Here is a 20,596-nt window from a genome sequence, read left to right as displayed (position 1 = left end):
GAATCAGAAAAGGGAAAAATATACTCACTTCTCTAACTTTACTATGAGCTAAAACTGCAATTACTGGGAATGATAGTTTATGGAAAAATGATTACAAAATCCTTACAGTCCATGAATGCAGTAAATTTTCAAGGTTGTACCTTCTGTTTCTTTTATTTTATTATTTTTTTTTTCAACGTTTATTCATTTTTGGGTTTTTAAATTTTTTTTTTTCAACGTTTATTCATTTTTGGGCCTTCTGTTTCTTTTAACTATTCTAGAAGTACAAAAAAAACAAAAAATCTTAGAAAATCAAGACAAGTCAATCACTTAGTTCTGACACACACACACACACACACACACTTTTAACTGTTAAACTAAAAAGTAGATTCACCAACTTAACATTAAATATTTTCCATGTAACTTAGTTAGAATCTAACTTCAAATACCAGATTCCCATACAGACATTAAGATGTTTTTCAACTTACTCCTTAACCTCTTTGTATCTGCTTTTGTCTGGCATTTCTTCAAGGTCACAGTATATAAAACCAGTCAACAGAATTTGGGTCTTGTGTCATAGCCAAACATGCTCTGGAAGCCTCTACATAATTAACATATTTAACCAACCCTTGTATATTAGTTTTAAATGTGTTAAGTTATCAAAATCACCAGTCTCCAATAGCAGCATCAGTAAAAATGCAACCACATGAACAAAGATCCTGGCTACAAACTCCCTACTCAAAAGTGCCACATGACACAAGAGAAACAATTCAAGCTTAACTGTAAAAATTTTTAATAAGTAAAGAAGAAGAAAATCTGCCTACGGGAAATGAATTTTCCCAAATACAAATTCTTAGGAAAACCTAGGAAATGATAAATGAAACAAATGGAAACATGCATTTAATCCCTCCTACACGAATATCATAGTCTTTCAAGGGAGAGGGAGGCAGGGAGGGATGTGTAATATGGGGGGGAATTTATAGAACAACAAGAACAGAACACCAATCAAAACTAGGATTTTGAGATCTTCAGAAAAGGACACTTCTCTGTTAAGAAAATCATTTACCTTCAAATCGAAGGCCAAACCAGAAGATTTTGCAAAAGCCCCTCAACAACAGAATTTTATATGTTTATGGTCGCTTGCTTATTTGCCAGCTCATTCGCACCATTATGTGCGGTTTACTGGAAAAACTCTGTGAAAGGTTCCTTGTATTATTTTTACCTGAGGAGGTGCCTTTTTCAGTAACACGAGAAGAGCCTGTAATACCAGATTAGAAAATCGAGGGCCAATGGGGACATAATCTGGAAGAGAAATATTGCTCTGTTTTAGGGATTCAATACGTATATGCACATATTCCAAACATTCAGATTTTTCTGCATCGAGAATAAACACAGCCCCAAGTGACTGTCAGGCAACTAATGATAATTAGAAAAAAATATCTCCAATAACTTAAATGCTTAAAACATTATGTAAGAACTCTCACCCATACATTTTTTTTTTAAAAAAGCTTCTAAATATCCATTTTGAGTTCAGGTAGACATTTTTTTTTTTTTTAAATATTCAGAGACATTCTTTTTAAGGGAGAAGAAAAAAACCCAGATATATTTACTAAGCATTTCCAGAAAATGACCACAAACCACATTAGTATAGTAAGCTTGCAGCAACAAAACATACCAGAAAATGGGTAGTGGGGGGCGGGGGAGATGGCAAATAATAACGTAAGTAAGATACTTCAAAATGACTGAAATGATGATAGAGCCACTAAGACTGGTCCTCAGATGGGGAAGAACAGAGAACTTTCTACAACTTTCTGTTAAACTTCTACTAATCCTTCAAGATTCAGCATGAATGCTACCTCCTCAGCTTTCTCTGTATTGTGCTTAGAACGACCTTCAGGCATTAGCCCTCTGAAGTCAAAAGTGATCTTTCCCTTTTCTGAATATCCAAAACATATGGCACATTCTACTTTGCATTCGTTTTTCCCAATATATGTTATAGCGACAGCATCTTATTTTTTGAGACCCTACTAATTTTAGCCCAGTAGTAAGGGCTCAGCTTACTTGTCGAATAAATGAACAAACAAGTACAGATAATAACTATTCATACAAGTGAAAATATACTCAGAGGGCACACATTCCTGACATAGTAGTGTTGCTATGACCACACATCTCAATTGTGTTTAGATAAAGGAATTTACACAGAGCTATGAGTTTGTGCTTAAAAGCTTTTAAAGAAATAATCCTATAAACTGGGCCGAAATGTATCAAAAATAGCAGACCAAAACCCCAGGGTCACTAAATAAAACTACCAAATTAAGAAGACCTCAGATACACCTTTATATATAAAGGTATGTCTTTGCTTTATAACAAACATTGCCTTAAGAAACGAGAAAATAAATAACAGAGGGCTAAAGCAAGTCTGAAAATCATGAGGAAAATTTGGTAAGTACAGTTTCGCTGGAATCATTACTACACCATTTTGGATAGCTTGAGAAGGGATCACTCAGGTGTTGGGTAGTACCTTAAGAAGTTTATGAAGTCACCATGTGGGTTCCATTTCAGTACAGTTATCACAGCATCCTGAGTGACTATTATAATGCACTTATTCCAGATGTATCTAATTTTTGCAATGAAATAAAATGTAAGTAACAACACTTTTCTGGCATTTACTGGGGGATTACTACACCTTATGAACTGTGTGCAGGGACTGTCTTATTCATTTCTGTATCCTGTAGGAGTGCATTTAAGCAAAGGAGATGTTTACTCAATATTTTTAAGAATTACTATAGAACACTTTCAACTTTCAGAATGTTTTCAACATATTTATCCTATTTTTGTCTTCACGATTACTCCATGGGATGAGTGAGGAAGGAAACACTGTCTCTGTTTTATAAGAACAGACACTGAGGTACAAGGCACTCGCAGCTTATCCCCAAGTGTTATTTCACTCCATTCATATGTCCCTCCTCCTTACTTAGTTCTGTCAAAGTTCCTAAGTGGAAACTCTGGGGTACGGATGGGCAACTCAGAGGTACAAAACAGCAAATATATCATTCAATGGAAATTACTAACCGCTTATTATGGGCAGGGAACTCTGTGGAAGAAACAAAATAATATGAGGTATGGGCCCTTATGGGAAAGCAGTTGATAATGGAGTTATGGTCATAAGGCATATTTAACATGAAAACCATCACTGACTTCGCATATAAGAACATAGTTCTTTGTAAGACAAAGAAAAGTAATTCTATTGCTCTATAGTTTACAGATACCCATTATTTTTCTCTTGTAATTTGCGAGACATTAGTGTAATGTGGCAAAGATAGTACAATGGCAAAAGTTATGTGACTCACCAAGCAGTCTCTCAATGTCATCTACAACCACACAGCTAAGCTGGGATTTGTATGCATCATCAAAGATCTGGAAGAAAGCAAAACCATTTATTATCTCACTGCTCTCCATAATTATGACAATATCCACAAAGATAAAATTTACTTAATTCTTGAGCAATGCCTAAACAAAGCACAGTATAACACCAATATTTCAGACTCTACTACATTAGAATTTAACAGACAATAGGATTTTAAAACTAAGAGTTCCTGCCATTTAAAAATGAGGAAATTGAGGCCCAAAGCAGTTAAATGACTTGCTCAAGATGACACAACTGGATCACAGCTGAGCAAGAAGTAGGGTGATGCTATTTTCAGCCCCACGAGCTGGATGTGTCACACACAGGCATGCTGAGGAATGCTGGTCATTAATCAACTGGCAAATCTCATCAAATTATCACAATGGTCTCTCCTATGTCAGGAGCGTGACTTCAGTGTTGTGACTCAAGAGCTAGACGGAGCCACAAGGGATGCGTAGAATAAAACTAGATGTCATTTTATTATCTATAAGAGTTGTGGCCCTGGCTAAGCAAGAATAACACTGAAAGAATCCTGTTCACTCAAATCAGACCATGGTCTGATGGTTAAAATGTTTACAGAAGAGTTAAAGTTGGTTATAAAGGATCAGATAGATGTATCTTTAGAACCAGACAAAAGATAACAGTACATTGTCTTAAGGCAGTGAAAGAAATGCAAATTAAAGCAATCAGTAAAGGAAATCGTTATATCCTCACAAGGATGTAGCAATTTCAAGCCAGACAGAAGATTTAATTTACGTATAAGTTGAATGTAAGTGCCCAAGGCCTTGAGACCAGGCTTTTCACAAATGTGGGCGTTCCTATTCTAGCGACTATAACTGGGTTCAGGGCATCTCACAGATGTCATCTGTAAGAAGGAATTCCTGCATCCCAGCCCGGTCTTTCTGGTTGATAAATAACCTCAATGCACCAAGATGGTAGCCACCCCTCCACCCATCTTGCTTGGGGTAGCATAATATTCCTTAGTGGTTATCTTTTAACCATAGATAATTAAGTATTAGGTACAGAAATAAAGTAAATCAAAGCCTTCCATATTAATATTTTTCATATCAAATTTAAAGACAACTGGTGTATACCTGGTCTCTAAAGTAACAGTTAAGAAAATTTACCGTATGAAGATTAGATTAGCCTTGCTAGTTCAATTTAAAATACACAATTGGATAATTCATTTTTATAAACTTTTACATTGGAAGGTAAGAGATAACTTAAATAGCCTTTCATATAGTAAAGATAATCTAAGGCTCACCATACTTTTATTATTAGTTGTATTTTAACTTATCATTAAATATAATTACCTTGAAAATGTTTTGTTAGACAAACAACTGAAGTACTTCAAAGAGAAAACAAAATACTTTAAATGGGTAAATATAATTTAAAATATTAAAATAAATTTAATTAAGTTGTAAAAGTCCCCTTTAAAGGAATTGCTAAATGTCACTAGACTTACAAATAGAATAAGAGATGTAACTGAACTTTTTTTAAAGTTCGTTTTCAGGAAGCCTTGGTGGCTCAGTCAGGTAAGCGTCTGACTTCAACTCAGGTCATGATCTCATGGTTCGTGGGCTCAAGCCCCATTTCGGACTCTGTACTGAAAGCTCGGAGCCTGGAGCCTGCTTCAGATTCTGTGTCTCCCTCTCTCTCTCTCTGCCCCTCCCCAACTTGTGCTCTCTCTCTGTCTCTCAAAAATAAATAAACATTAAAAAAAAAAGTTTGTTTTGTGTTGAAAAACTAGGTTTTAAATTACAAAATTTTAGTATGCTGACTTTTCATTTTTTTTAAGTTAGCTTTGTTTGTTTATTTAATAGAGAGCGTGAGCAGGAGAGGGGCAAAGAGAAAGAGAGAGAGAGAGAGAGAGAGAGAGAGAGAGAGAGAGAGAGAGAGAATCCCAAGCAGGTTCTGTGCTGCCAGCGCAGAGCCCAATGCAGGGCTAGAACTCACAAACTGTGAGATCATGACCTGAGCCAAAATCAAGAGTTGGACGCTCAACCAGTCGACTAAGCCACCCAGGCACCCCGACTTTTCATTCTTTAAGCCTCAAATTAGCTCTACACGGTCCTTTTATGCTCAAAAGTCACCCTCAAAGATGTAAAACAAAAACCCTGGCAAAGTGGACAATCTAGATAGTAGGTTCCTCCCAACATGCTATCTGTTCTTTAAGGTAGGAACTGTCTTCCTCAGTATTAGGTTTGCAATGTCTGACACGTCACTGGTGCTTAATAAACGTTTCCTGCTTGCGTGTGTGAAAGAACACCTCTGTTGCTTGCTTTCCTTTGCACCGTCCCCTTAACCCCTTGTTCACTCTCCCACACTGTGTTAAATCCCATTTTAAAATCCCATTTACTCTTGCCTCCTCAGCTATGTATCTCCCCGCTGGATTGTGAGGTGGATAAAAACTTTATTCGTGTTGTCTTTAGGATCTGGCACAGAATAGTATTTATACTTGCCCAGTGGATTTGGTGATTCAAACGACACAAGTTCTAATTCCATCTTGCCATAAATCACTTGTCTCTGTTCCGTTTTGGTACAGCATTTTGTATATTGTACACATATTAAGGGTCCATTGTATTCTTCCTTGTATTATACTAGACTATAAGCCCTTTGAAGGCAAGTGGTGTCTTAATTCTCTCTGTATCCTCACATTACTTAATATAATGCCTTACCAGAAAGTAATCAATAAATATTTTCTGTAAGAGTAAATTTGCATTTTAAATTCAAGCAAGGTCACGATCTCGCGGTCCGTGAGTTCGAGCCCCGCGTCGGGCTCTGGGCTGATGGCTCAGAGCCTGGAGCCTGTTTCCGATTCTGTGTCTCCCTCTCTCTCTGCCCCTCCCCCGTTCATGCTCTGTCTCTCTCTGTCCCAAAAATAAATAAATGTTGAAAAAAAATTTTTTTAAATTCAAGCAGAAATATCAACAAGTAGTTGGAGATGTACGATTGAAGTCAGGGTATGGGGCTCACCTTCAGGGCAGTCAGTGATTGCTGAAACCACGAGAGGGGATGATATCTTCAAGGAGAAATGGTAGAGGTAAAAGAACAATGGGTCAAGTACCAAATCTTAGAGCGTTGGTCTATTCATTCATTCAACAAATAATTTTGAATTCCTATTATGTGTAAAGCATTAACGAAGGCAATGGAGAGAGTAACGAAAAAGACATATACGATCCCACCTCCGCAAAAACTGGAGTGGGGGAGCAGGTCCACGTAACCATAATGAAGCATGACACTACTATGCTGGAGGAAATACAAGATGAGATGGTGCTGTATAGCGAAAGAGCTGGGGTAGTCACTGGGGAGACCCACGCACGAGCTGGCATGTGGTCGGGCTGTAGTTCTCCACCCCCTCTTACGTCAGGGATGGCTATGGGGCTCGTGTCGGTTAATGAAATGTGACTGGAAATATAGATCACTTTCCGAAAGGAGCTTTAAGAGCTACTGCACGATTCACCATGTTGCCTTTATCTGGCCTCGGCTATCATGCCATCACATGTGAGATGGAGCCTCTGTTACATGTTAGTTTGAGTCTCTGAGAAACTTCAATGAGCAGAGCTCCCCCTCTGAGCCATGATGGACATGCAGTGTGAATAAGAATTAAACCGTGTTATGTTAAGCCACTGAGATTTGAGGGTTGCTCAGTATTGCAGCATAACTTAGCCTATCCTAACTGACACTGAGGATTATGGAATCAACGATGGTGTCCTAAGTTTAGGAAGTGACATTTAAGCTGAGACCTGAAGGATACACAACCAGTGGAAAACGGAGAAGAAACTGTTCCGAGAGGAGCATACTGAATATTAGGAGGCTCAGAGTGAGAAAATTCAGAAGCACTGCAGGAACTGACATATAGTCAGTAAGAATTAAAATGAAGAGATGTTGGTGTGGTATGTGTGGGAAATGGTTGGTGAGAGTTGAAGCAGAAGAGGTGACGAAAGAGCCTGGACGTGAAGTGTCTTACATCTCATATGAGTTGAAGTTTTACTGTAAGGAAATGAAAAGCCACTAAAGGATTTTAAATAATGGACTAACATGTCAGGTTTATGATTAAGAAACATTTTTCTGCCTGATGTAGAGAAAACATCAGAAGGGAGTAATCATTGTTTAATACTGTAGAATTCCAGGTGAAAGATAATGGTGGTCTGGAAGCGGGAGGGGGGGTGTTCTATAAGTGGATGGACTCTAGAGATGTTTAGGAGGCAGAACTGAAAAGACTTGGGGATGAACGGGTGTGGTAATGAGGAGGAAACTAGAGCCAAGGGTTCTTTCTGGTTCGGCCACTAAAATAGAGAACAGAGGAGAAGGTCGTCTGGGGATGGGTCATGATGAGTACATGTAAAGAGCAGGGAAACAGAAGCTCCTCACCTCTCCTTGCACCACCCCTCAAAGGGAAGGAAAATAGGACATTTATTTCAGCCTCCTGATACATAATGATGGACCCTTTTAGGTTTGAGTTGGTGAATTCAAGATAGTAGAAAAGTTTAGAAGCGGTTCCTTAGTGGCTCTTTGCTATTTTTTTGAAGACCGGACCCAATATAGCAGCCAGTGTGGTATCCTATAAACTTTAGTGATTTCAAGGAGTCCCTGAAAATAATGCTTGCTCTTCAAATCACTGTTCAGAATTCCACAAAGGCTCTGATGCCATCATGGAACTCTGTCTGTCAGGCTGCAATATTGTGGGTTAGAGCCACAGGGCCCGGGGACATGGTGGACTGGCTATTTGCAGTACTAGCTTTTTCCTGAATCAGTCCGTCTCCCTTCTCAAGAACAGTGGAGAGCTTACACTGCTACAGAAATCTTACTCGGGACATTGCTGGGGTCAAAACTGATGATAAATTGGTACGCTGTCTCACCAATTTACCTCAGATACTGTGTTCATGAAGCATTACAAATCCCTTCACAGTTGACTGCATGATTTACCTGTAAGATTTTAGAAGAAAAGTACCTACGGCAGTCATTTAATGTAGTTGTTTGTTTTTTTTTTTACAGACAGCTCTTAATGTACTAATTACTATCATGAGGAGAGGAGCACTCACAGCTAACTCTCTTAACAACCTACTAACCATGACAAAGGCTGTGCGATTCCAGTTGTAACTTGACCAGTTTCAGTTGACAGGTCAACTGAAACTCCTTTGGGTAGCAACTCTGCTCTAATTTAAATACACACACCCCTTTCACTTCTTACACACGTAATTCTTTACTAGTGTAATGGAAGGTCACCACCCTTCCCCCAGATCCCTGTTTCTGGCCTAGTGTCCTCAGTCCCTTCCAGTCTAGGCTCCCTGGCCCAGGCCCCAGCACAATGTTCACTAAGAAGACACTCAGATTTGACTGACAAGTACACGCAATTAGCTGCCAGATGAAAATCCTAGTGAGATATTTACACAGTGAGTTGGGAAGTTCTACCACAACTTTAGGTAGATAAACCCAAAAAGGAGGAGTGGTACCAGAAAGAAAGATGCAGAAAAAAAAAAAAAGAAAAATGTACAAACCGCCCCAGCTAGAGCACTACAACTGACGTGCCAAACTTACCATTGCTAAGGGCACACGGCAGATAGATACACAGTGCCGCTGCACAACAAATGACGCCCAACAAAAGTCAGGCAGATGGGCTGAAGCTGGGCTAGTGGTCGTTCTCAAAGACTCCTTGTTTGCTTGTTTTCAAGATTTTTAATTTTAAGTAACCTCTACACCCAACGTGGGACTTGAACTTACAACCCTGAGATCAAGAGTCGCACGCATGCTCTACCAACTGAGCCAGCCAGGAGCCCCTCCCAAAGTGTCTTTAAAAATTAATTTAAATTCAGATCCTCTCACTTAGTACGACAAAAGTACGTACGATGCTCAAGTTTCATCTTAGTGGAGAGGTTCTCAGTTGGGGATCAGATAAATAGTTATCATGCAAACCAGGACACCTGAAAGTAGGGAGCTGTTAATAATCATGTTGGAAGAACAGGTAAAAACCAGGATTGCTCAAAGCAAATTGGAATGTCTGGTCATCCTAGTTTTATCAGGAAGTTTCCTACAGGAAACTTCTCAGTATAAAATTATCAGCATATAATATCAGTAAATATCAGCAGGTAAAATTATCAGTATATATAGCGTTAGAGTCTGATAAGAAGCCTGGAAGAGAAGGCTAAAGAAAAAGAATTGGAAGGACTGAAGAAAAAGTGCATAAAGAGTAGCATTGGTCAACACAGACATAATGACAGGTCTGTTCTAGAAGATGGACAGTTTCTCTAGAAAACAGAGAATCCCACAGTCTATTTCTACTCTTGAGTACCACATCTCTTGTATGCCAGGTAGGTAGCGGGTCATAAGAGACAAACTAAAGTACGAGGAGCCTGGGCTGAAGGCAAGAACATGCTGGAAGCACTATGCAAGCACGGAGGAAAAGAGGCGTGGGGCTCCTGCCACAAAGGGCTTGGGGCAGGTCTGATTATGGTCCTCAAGGACACTGCAAGTTCCCCAGGCACAGAGCCCACTCCTGGAATCTACAGACAAGCTGGGAGCCACCTGTGTGTAGGGGAGGGGCAGCAGCTGCAGCTTCTGGAGTCTACATGAATACACATGGGAACACGCCAGCATGAGCTCCACGTTAATCCCAGCCTTTCAGAATCACAAACCACAGCAAAGCGTGTTCTAAGTGGATTCTATCCTCCATTTTCTATAACCTCATTAGTGCTCTGAGGCAAGTGAAGCCAAATTCTCTGGTTCTTCTGGGGCTGAAAGAGTTCATCTCAATTCTGAAGTGGTTGGCGTGAAGCACCTAGTTAGCAGGAATCTGATGACAGTAGGAATCTGATGACTTAGAAAATCCTTAATGTAGTAAATCTGTCAGCAATTAGTTGAAAGCATACCCTAATCATATTTGGTAGCATATAAAAACGTAAATGAGCAAATTCAAATCGGTGCTATCAGTAATAATCTCTAGTTTCTAAAAATAACCTGGGAGTAGACCAAGCAAACATTAGCTGTCTTCTAATGAAACTGCCTCAGGAAGTGGACCTAAACTTTTGGCAAAGCACTAAAGCTTCCTGGAATGACCTTAAAATCCCTCATTTGTTCTCCCTGCTTTTCAGGAAAAATTCTTACATTTTTTACATAACACAAACCACAGAGTGGGGTATTCTTAATAATATGAAAAGTCACAAGGTCTGAAAGTTCCACTAAAGATCTGCACTATTCTCCTTTGTGTGCCAGAGATACGAACGCCCAAAGACAGAGTGTATTAAACAAAACAACGACATGCGCCCGCCCCCCAGCCATACAGGGACCAGCAGTCACTTCCGGAGTGTCCACTTCTCTCATTTAATACGTGCACAAACTTCGGCAAATCAGCTACCTGATATATTAGGATGTTAACCAAAAACATCCAAATTCTGTTGCTTAGTAACTGCTGTCAAAAGATCCAATTTCCAGCTCTGCTCTTTGTATGGACTAAACCATGAAAAGAGGAGGATTAGGCACCATGATTCTGTTCTGTACAGACTACAATTTGCAGTGGGATTTACAGGAGGATATTCAGAGAAGATTATTTCCTTCTTGCAAAGCTAGTGGAAAGGAAAATTTCTCCCATTAATTTTCAGTCCTTTAAAAACAAGACCATATTATGTTATTAGTGGGTATAGTTTTATAAATCACTGATATTCCTACTTAATTTTGTTCAAACAATTTAGTCACACTGGATTGTTCCATTTCATCTCTGTACTGATCGTGTACTCGGAAAGCATCAAGATTAGGTAATTAGTTAAAATCAAACCCTACTGTTTTGTTCTTTTGTTCATTTAATGGCACTAATAGAAATAGTAAAATAGATTTTTTAAAAAATATAGATGCAAAATGGATAAAGGAACAGAAATTTAAAAACAGAATGGAGTTGGGACGCAAACATAAACTAGGGAGAAGAAGGTCTGTAAATCCTTCAAATATCTTAATGGAACACGTGGTATCCCCGCCCACCCCACCCCTGAATGTGGGGATAATGGCAGTGTTGAGAAAGGATTTCTCTCCACAGAGAAAGGATTTATTAAGCAAATTAAGAGAAGTACAAGGTAAATTTTTAATGAACTGAGAATAAACTATCATGTATTTTAGCACCCTCCATATGTGAACAAGAAGCAATAGCTTAATTACAATTAAATCTCTAAGATACTCATTAAAACAGGCCAAATGGCCTCCCTACTAACAAAAACTCTTACCTCTTGGTTTAAGCAATAAAATGGTACATAACGATATTCTATGAATTAGCTAGTCAGATCGTCTTTCTTAAGCAAAAATATGTTAAATTATATGAAATTATAGTTTTTAATTTCAACTATTACTGTTACAAAACATTTTAAAAAATCTTTCAACTTGAGTACTTACTCATTAAAATGTAGCTGAAGAAAGTTTTTAAATGTTTATTTTTGAGAGAAGGAGAGTGTGCGCATGCCCGTGCACATACACATGCGCACGCATGGGTGGGGGAAGGGCTTAGAGACAGGGAGAGAAAGAATCCCAAGGAGGCTCCAGGTTGTCAGGGCAGAGCCTGATGTGGGGGCTCAAGTTCAGGAACTGAGACCATGACCTGAGCTGAAATCAAGAGTTGGATGCTTAACCGACTGAGCCACCCAAGTGCCCCTGAAGAAATAATTTTAAATACCAATCTTTTACCTCACAAATTGGCAAAAAAAAAAAAAAAAAAAAAAAAAGTTTTATTTATTTTTTTTTTTTTTAATTTTTTTTTTTTTCAACGTTTATTTATTTTTGGGACAGAGAGAGACAGAGCATGAACGGGGGAGGGGCAGAGAGAGAGGGAGACACAGAATCGGAAACAGGCTCCAGGCTCTGAGCCATCAGCCCAGAGCCCGACGCGGGGCTCGAACTCACGGACCGCGAGATCGTGACCTGGCTGAAGTCGGACGCTTAACCGACTGCGCCACCCAGGCGCCCTATTTTTTTTTTTTAAAGATTTAATTTTTAAATAATCTCTACATCCAACATGGGGCTTGAACTCACAACTCCAAGATCCAGAGTTGCATGCTCCACCAACTGAGCTAGGCAGGCACCCCAGGAAAAATATTTTAATAATATCAAGTGTAGGTGAGAGTCCAAGGAAACTGACATTCACATGACGGGGCTGCGAATGTAAACTGGTACAACTTTTTGAAGAAGTACAGTTTATAAATCAGCAGTATTTTTACATAAGAGTTTTGATACCAATATTCATCAGAAATCTTCAAAATATCAATGTTTTTACCTCAGCATCCCAATTCGGAGAATTCAAGGAAGTAACCAGAAATGTATATACAGCAATAATGATAAGTAAAAATAACCACTACACTTTACTGAGCACATATTCTATCCCAAAGCACTGCACATACTTTACATAGATTACCATCTCACTTAATTCTGAATATTATCTTCATTTCATAGACGAGAAAACAGAGGCTTATAAGTTAAGTGACTGTAAGACCTGGTAAGTGTGGTGGAGCTGTGATTCTAAGGTAGATCTATTTGAAACCTAAGCCCAAGTTCCCAGCCAATAGAATATGATGCTACTCTAAGAAAAATCTAGTAAGAAAATGGGGACGGTGATTTCTCTAGTTTGATAGTTCTAAAGAATATTATTTTTAATTGTGAAAAAGCCTGGAAACAAACTAAATGTCCAGCAAAAGGCGAATATTTCAATGAATATCATACAGGGGCGTCTGGGTGACAGTCGCTTGAACGTCCAACTTCAGCTCAGGTCATGATCCTGTGGTTCCTGAGTTCGAGACCTGCATTGGGCTCGCTGTTGTCAGCACAGAGCCTGCTTCAGATCCCCTGTCTCCCTCTCTGTCCCTTCCCTGCTCATACTCTCTCAAAAATGAACAAAAACATTAAAAATAAATAAATGAACGTTATACAGTTATTGACATAATACTGACATACATTTTAATGACATGGAAAAAGGCTCGTAATAGATTAAATGAAAAAAGCAGGTTTCAAACAGTATGTCCGGGGCACCTGGTGGCTCAGTCAGTTGAGTGTCTGACTCTTGATTTCATCTCAGGTCATGACTTCAGGGTTCATGGGACTGAGCTCCACCCTGGGCTCCGTGCTATTGGCATGGAGCCTGCTTGAGATTCTCTCTCTGCCCCTCCCCTGCTTGTGCTCTCTTTCTCTCAAATAATAAAATAAACTTAAAAAAAAAAACAACCCCAAAACCCAGTATGTCCAATGTGATCCCCCATACACAATGCATGTGTATGTGTGTCGAAGCATACAAGAAAGTTGAAAGATAAACATGGCTTCTTTTTTCTTTTATTCTGTTCTTTTCTGTATTTTTAAAATTATTTTTGTGATCAGGAAAAGCTACATCTTTGGGGAGGGGGGTAGAACTCAAAAAGAAAGAAATGTCCTCTCCACAATCAATACAAAATTATAGATTATTTGTGTTCTGGGGAAAAAAAAAAATGAAGAAAGAAAACATCTTCTTCCCATCCTTACACTAAAAATGGAGGAAAGATTACAGCAGTGGGAGGTAGACCAGAAGCACTAAGGAATGGCATTTATATTTCATTTTCAAAAGCAGCCTGGAAGACTTAGCACCTTTAGACTGGTTTGAGCCCTCAGGCGTTTGTCAACCTATCATTAGGCAACAATGTGAAAACTATTTGCAGGGTAGGATTTTGCAATATTTCTGATATATTTCTAAGACTCCTAGGCTTCATTCTTTGTTCTGTACTTTAGTTACAGGGAATGACTTTTTTTCTTTTTCTTTTTTTTTTTCTGTCAAGAAAAACCGAAAAGTCTAATAGGAATTTATAATACTGATGACATGGAAATAATTTTTGTAACTTTAAGGGTGCATGGATGATCCAGACAGTGAATCATGAATCGAAACAATTTTGAATAAGCTTGTATAGACACTTATTTTTATATTCCTTAGCCTTCTGCTCATCTAAAACTCTACCTTGAAAGGCTTTAACAATTTAAAGATTAAATCATAAGTTATTAAGTCATTAATTTAACCATTTAAGCCTCTAAGCCCAGCATCTATTACCTTCCCCCCTCAAGTCAATTTGCAAGAGATTAAAATAATAAAAATGATAATATCTCACACTTACAAAGCAGCTTTGATCTGTAGGAGCCTAAAGTGCTTTTTTAAAACTTTATAGAAAAACTAGGACCATCCACCCACATTTCAGAGTACATCTGAGGTAGAAGCTGGCAGCTGGTGAAAAGCAATGGAGTCATTTACCATCTGTACAGAAGACTACTATTTTTGAACAAGTATAAGGAATTAGAGGACTTAGGGAAATACAAACAGAATTAGCCGCTCAATTAAGTGGTACGTTCAATGGTCACAGGGTCCAAGGGCTATTATTTAAAGTTTCACCAGAGGAAGTTGTTTAAGGGTTCCCCTGAGAAGGAAAAAACAAAAAAACAAAGAAAAGCAACCCCCACCTACATTAGGGAAGTTACTGGTTCTAGTGATTCCGTCTAGATTTTCCCCAGAAGGACAGGTACTACCGGTGTCACCTCAGACACAGAAAAAACTATGACACTTAGGTTCTTTTTGTGTCTTTTTGGGTTCTCTTTCGCACCCAATTTCAAAGACCTTTATAAAGAATGTTGATCTGGGGTGGATTAAATGGGTGACGGGCATTAAGGAGGGCACTTTTCAGGATGAGCACTAGGTGTTCTATGTAAGAGATGAATCACCGGGTTCTACTCCTGAAGCCAAGACTACTCTGTATGAACTAACTTGAAAATAAATTCATAAAAAAAAATAAATTAAAAAAAAAACCTAGAATATTTATCTTGATGTTACAGTGTGTAGGAGAAGAATCCTGGTTCAAGCTCTGCCCCCTCCACCCATTTCAAGCACCTTATACCAACAATCTTCTGCCACCTGCACAAACGAGAAGCTGACTTCTCAATTTATATATATTTTAAAATATATTTTCCTCTTCTGTCTCTTCCTTTAAGAAACCCCTAAAGTCGTATCCTATATCTTTATAAAGTGGGAGCCTAGGAACAAGGTAAAAGAACTCCTGAGCTATCTTTACCAGGCTGCACTCCAATTCTCAAGGCTCTTTTCTCGGATTCTGATTTTCCCACATTTCATTAACTTAGAGTCAGTTCATATCTATAAAAGTTCAAGCATGAAAAATAGGATTTAAGTAGGAGAAATACTTCGACTAGATATAAAAAATAACTTCTTCACTGTCGGGGAGTACACCAAATCAGAATATCGACGGGAACACTGGCTCCCAAGTGACAGCCATTAAGTCTTATCAGTGATTTTTGTGTTTTTAAAGAGCAGCCACTTGCTATCCCAGAGGCCTGACACGGCACTTGCTCAAATGTAAGAGATGGTCTTAGAGTCCTTTCAGCTCTGGGACTCTGTTCTATGTTGCTCTTCCTTTCACTGAAGGTTCAAAGTAGTCATATTAAGAAGGCGACAAGTGGCACTTGGAAAGAAAAAGAAAGATGAGGACCGCATCGAGTCGCCAAGCAGATTGTGATCATTACCTACTATATCACCATCCTTTTGTAGGGGACTTGAGAATAGCTTTCCAATGATCTACCTCTGTTCTTTCCCAAACCACACAACCTAACTGATCTCCAAAAGTTTGATTTTGTACATTGATTTAAAAAAAAAAAATCCTGGGGCGCCTGGGTGGCGCAGTCGGTTAAGCGTCCGACTTCAGCCAGGTCACGATCTCGCGGTCCGTGAGTTCGAGCCCCGCGTCGGGCTCTGGGCTGATGGCTCAGAGCCTGGAGCCTGTTTCCGATTCTGTGTCTCCCTCTCTCTCTGCCCCTCCCTCGTTCATGCTCTGTCTCTCTCTGTCCCAAAAATAAAATAAAAAAAGTTGGAAAAAAAAAATTAAAAAAAAAAAAAAATCCTAAATGAATTTGCTCCACTCTACTCAAATACTTTTAACCTGATCTTTCTTTCAATCAAGTCGGTACAAACTTAAGAGATGAAAATTAATAGTAATACGTATTAAACAAAACATAACTTAGAAGATAAAGGAATGCTAATAAAAATGCATTACAAAGTTAAATCTATCTAAACAGTCCCGTTTCCCCCCAAATTCTGCTGATAATTTAGTTCCACTTGAGAAGAACATAGCTGCTATGGCTTTTACATATATACAGGTACAAAGATAGACAGATATGTACATGTGTACACACATGTATCTAAGAGATAGGAGATTCAAATGAAAGCAAAAATCTTGATACCTTCTTCATGGCCTGACACTTGGCTGTCTCAGAAAAGCCAATCATCTTATCAGGAGAGCAGATCTTGATGAAGGGGAAGTTGGATTCCTCTGCAATCTTTGCAGCTAAAGCCGTCTTCCCACTATGAGGAGGGCCTGCATAAAGATATGAGCAAGTCAGGGGAAAAAAGCCAAACCAAGCAAAGGGGAATAAAACAAGTTTAAACTTTTATCCACAATGTACTGAGGTCTCAACTAGTTGCTCATTAACATTTCCTGACACAATTTCACAGCAGACATGTTTTCTCTTATTTATTAGCAACTAAACTTAATGAACTGATTAGCATTTCTCAAAGGTATGATGAAATACATTCCTTCTTTCTTTCTCATAGTCTTAATCTTTCAAACTTCTGGCTAAATATATAATATGCAAGGGTTTTGTTTCTTAAAAAAAAAAAAGAAGAAGAATACCTTCAAACACATTATCTGTCCTATGTTATTAGTTCTACCAAATCACTTGTCTAATAAACAAATACGACCTTCTTAGGAGATAATATTGTGGGCAGGGGAAAACTGCCTTATTAGAAGCAAATACGACTTTAAAAGCTAAAATTTTAAAGATTTAGGCCTTCTCATAAAGGCAGCCAAATCTATAAGCTTAACTGTATTTAGACATCTTCTCCTCCTTCCCTTCTGTGAAATGGAAGATGTGTCCCTTTTCCACCCATAAACCAACCGATTCTTCCTTCCCATCTTCTCAAGAACCTGACATTACTGACTGTATCCTCTTCCCCATATGTTCCATCTCTTCGTCTTCCCTGGTCTTTCCAATAGCATTTAAGCACATTTGAGCACAAAGCAAAAAAACTTTCTGGACTTCACACCCCTCAACACTAGTCTTGCTTCTCCCTTCAAAATGAAACTTCTCTAAACAATTATCTACACTGGCTGCCACTTTTCATTTTCCCTCCATTCTCAAACAAATGCTATGGTTTCCATTCCCATTACATGGAACAGGCTCCCATCTGGGTCATCAATGACCTCTATGTCACCAAATCCAACAGACACTTCATCTGTTGGCCTCTTAGGAATATTTGATCCAATGGGAGAACTCTTCTCTTTTTACAAATACTTTTCTTGGCTTCTGTAACAGCACCTTCTCTTCTCCCCCTCTTACCTCCCTGGTTACTCTTGCTCAGTCTTTGTCAACTCTTCCTGCTTTACTTGCTTCTTAAATGTTGACAAACCTCAGAGATCAGTTCCAAGCCCCCTTTTCTTCTCAACCTACACCCTTTCTGTAAGTAACCTCACCCAACCACCATGGATTCAACAACAGTCTATACACAGACAACTCATAAATGTTATTGTCAGCCAGACCTCTCGTCTGAGCCCACATATCCAATGGGCTGCTCAACATTTCCAATTCAATTATTCTATAGGAACCTCAATCTCAACATGTCCAAAACTGAACTCAAAACCTTTCTTCTTAAAATCTGCTTCTCCACTAGTGTTCCCAATCTTAGTACACAGCACCATTTACCAGGTTGTGTGTACTAGAAACCTGGTGATCATGTTTGATACCTCTCCCCATATTCAATCTAGTTATTTAATATTTCTAAGCTTCAGCTTCCCCATCTACAAGATAGGGATAACAGAAGCATCTGCCTTCATAGGATTGAAGTGGGGTTTAAATAAGATAGTGTATGCAAAGTGCTAGCAGAGTGACTAACCAATAATAACAATTCAAAGAATGTTAGCTTAATTATAAGTAATAACAATGATTATTATAAATCCTCTTTCCTTCTACCTCCTAAATATTTCTCAAAATGGTCTGCTTATCTCCATCTCCACTACCAGGATGTTACTTCAAACCACAATCAACTTTCATCAAGGTGCATTAATGCGACTGCTTCTAACCATTGGTTTCCCCTGTATCTTTTTTGACTCTCCAATCCATTCTCTGTCACAAAGCGGTCATGACATTTTGAAAATACAAACCTTATCATGTCACTTTACTGCTGAAAACCCTACAAACTGCCCCTCAGACAGAGACTAAATCTTTAATATGGCCCACAAGGCTGTGCATGAACTGGCTCCTGTCTACTTCTTTGGTTTCATGCCTAGCCACTCTCCTTTTCTCTCTCTCTTTTTTTCTTTCTTCCTTCCTTCCTTTTTTTTTTTTATATCTATTTTTGAAAGACAGAAAGACAGAGTATGAGTGGGGGAGGGGCAGAGAGACAGGGAGACACAGAAACTGCACAGAGGGAGCACAGAGCCTGACATGGAGCTCGAACCCACAAACCACGAAATCATGACCTGAGCCGAAGGTGGACGCCCAACCAACTGAGCCACCCAGGAGCCCTTCCTTTTCTGTTTCCATCTGCTTCCCATCCAGGGCTTTTTCACATGCTGGTCCCTCCACCTAGAACATCTTCCCCAATTACTTTGCTCAGCCAGTTTCTCATCCTTCCGGTCTTGGCTTAATGTGTTTCAGGGAGCTTTCACTCCCAGACCTTTGAAAGGAGTTAGATTCCTCTGTCATGTGGACTCACCAAACTTTTCTGTTGTTGTACTAATCATAACTGTAAACAAGTTAACTGGTGAACAGAATGTCCTTACCTTTTTGTCTACTTGGCAAACTCCTAACTAATCCTTCCAAGTCTAAATTAAATACCACCTTTAGCTTTCTTTGATCATCCTGCGCAAAATGACTTGCATTCACACACACCTTCACATATACACTGTAGTTAAGAATTTGTTTACGTGGGGGCGCCTGGGTGGCTTCGTGGGTTAAGGGTCTGACTTTGGCTCAGGTCATGATCTCACAGTTCATGAGTTCGAGCCCCACATGGGGCTCTGTGCTGACAGCTCAGAGCCTGGAGTCTGCTTCAGATTCTGTGTCTCCTTCTCTCTCTGCCCTTCCCTGGCTTGTGCTCTGTCCCCCTCTCATCTCAAAAATAAACAAACATTAAAAGAAAAAAAATTAAAAAAAAAAAAGAATTTGTTTACATGTTTTTTTTAATGACCAAACTGAACTCTGTGAATGTCTTTATATCCCCAGCAACTGGTTCAATACCTAAAACATTTTGCTCAATGAATACTTATTTAATTGAATTAAGTATTATGTGGTATCATACAGTCTACTACATAATATTTAGTGAACATTTATTTAATCAAGTTGATTACTATGTGGTATCACACAGTCTATTAAGTAACAGAAGTTTCAATGCAATTCTACAAGAAAACTAGTTACTATCATTCATCAGTAACATGCCCCCCCCCCAACTTTAATTTGTATACAATATTGGTACATAAACTGGATTGCTATTTTTAGATCATGAATAGGTTTTAAACTGAAAATAATTCATTTTTCTGGAATGTGCTAAATAAATAACTTTGTAAAAGTGCTTTTTTTTTTTTTTTAACTTTTAATGCCATCTCTTCATTCTTTCTCACCTTCCAAAAGGACGCTAACCAGGGGTGTACGATCACTATTTTTAGTCTGCTGAACCAGCAGCTCCCCATCTTCTAGAACTCGAGTAACTGGATCGCCCCATTTGATAATACCATTCATAATGTAACTTGCATAATCCTCTTGGTTTGTGCCAAATGCCTATGGAGGAAAATTATAATTTAAAGCATTTTGTGTGTCAGTATAAAAACTAAAATTCCCAAAAATATATAAGATGAGTAATAATTCCTACATATTAAAAGTATTGAGCAATATCCCACATTAACGTAAAAAGCCTGAAAAGCAAATAAAAACAAACAAAAAACCATTATCTTATAATTTCTCATTTAAACTTTTACCCAACAGTGGTGGGGAGGAAGCTGTTTTGGGTGACTTAACAAAATAAAACAAAGATTCTAGGGTCAGATTCTACAAGAGCCCAAGCCCTTGTAACCCCTGAGAAAGGGCAGGTTCCAATGTGCTTGTTTCTATAAGGAGTACACTGGTTGTGTCCTTCTGTTAAGAACAAAGGGAGAAAGAGATTATGGACTTACA

The 20,596-nt window shown here is 38.7% G+C and overlaps 1 protein-coding gene across 1 annotated transcript in view; it reads right to left on the bottom strand.

The window, feature by feature from the left end:
* The window catches only part of NSF (N-ethylmaleimide sensitive factor, vesicle fusing ATPase), a 149,381-nt gene that overhangs the window by 28,055 nt on the left and 100,730 nt on the right, over positions 1 to 20,596 (bottom strand). Inside the window, exons 14-17 of the mRNA XM_047081689.1 lie at positions 20,047 to 20,203; positions 16,613 to 16,746; positions 3,330 to 3,396; positions 1,202 to 1,281 (exon numbers count right to left, since the gene is read on the bottom strand). Of these exons, the coding sequence (XP_046937645.1) occupies positions 1,202 to 1,281; positions 3,330 to 3,396; positions 16,613 to 16,746; positions 20,047 to 20,203 (438 nt within the window). The remainder of the gene's footprint in view (positions 1 to 1,201; positions 1,282 to 3,329; positions 3,397 to 16,612; positions 16,747 to 20,046; positions 20,204 to 20,596) is intronic.

Source organism: Lynx rufus, unplaced genomic scaffold (genome assembly GCF_022079265.1).
Source record: "Lynx rufus isolate CCGP_SWC_20201006 ecotype Redwood Valley unplaced genomic scaffold, mLynRuf1.p SCAF_18, whole genome shotgun sequence".
In the NCBI taxonomy this organism is placed as follows: Eukaryota; Metazoa; Chordata; class Mammalia; order Carnivora; family Felidae; genus Lynx; species Lynx rufus.
The sequence above is the reverse complement of the archived record's forward strand: the minus strand, read 5'-3'. Positions and strand labels throughout refer to the sequence as shown.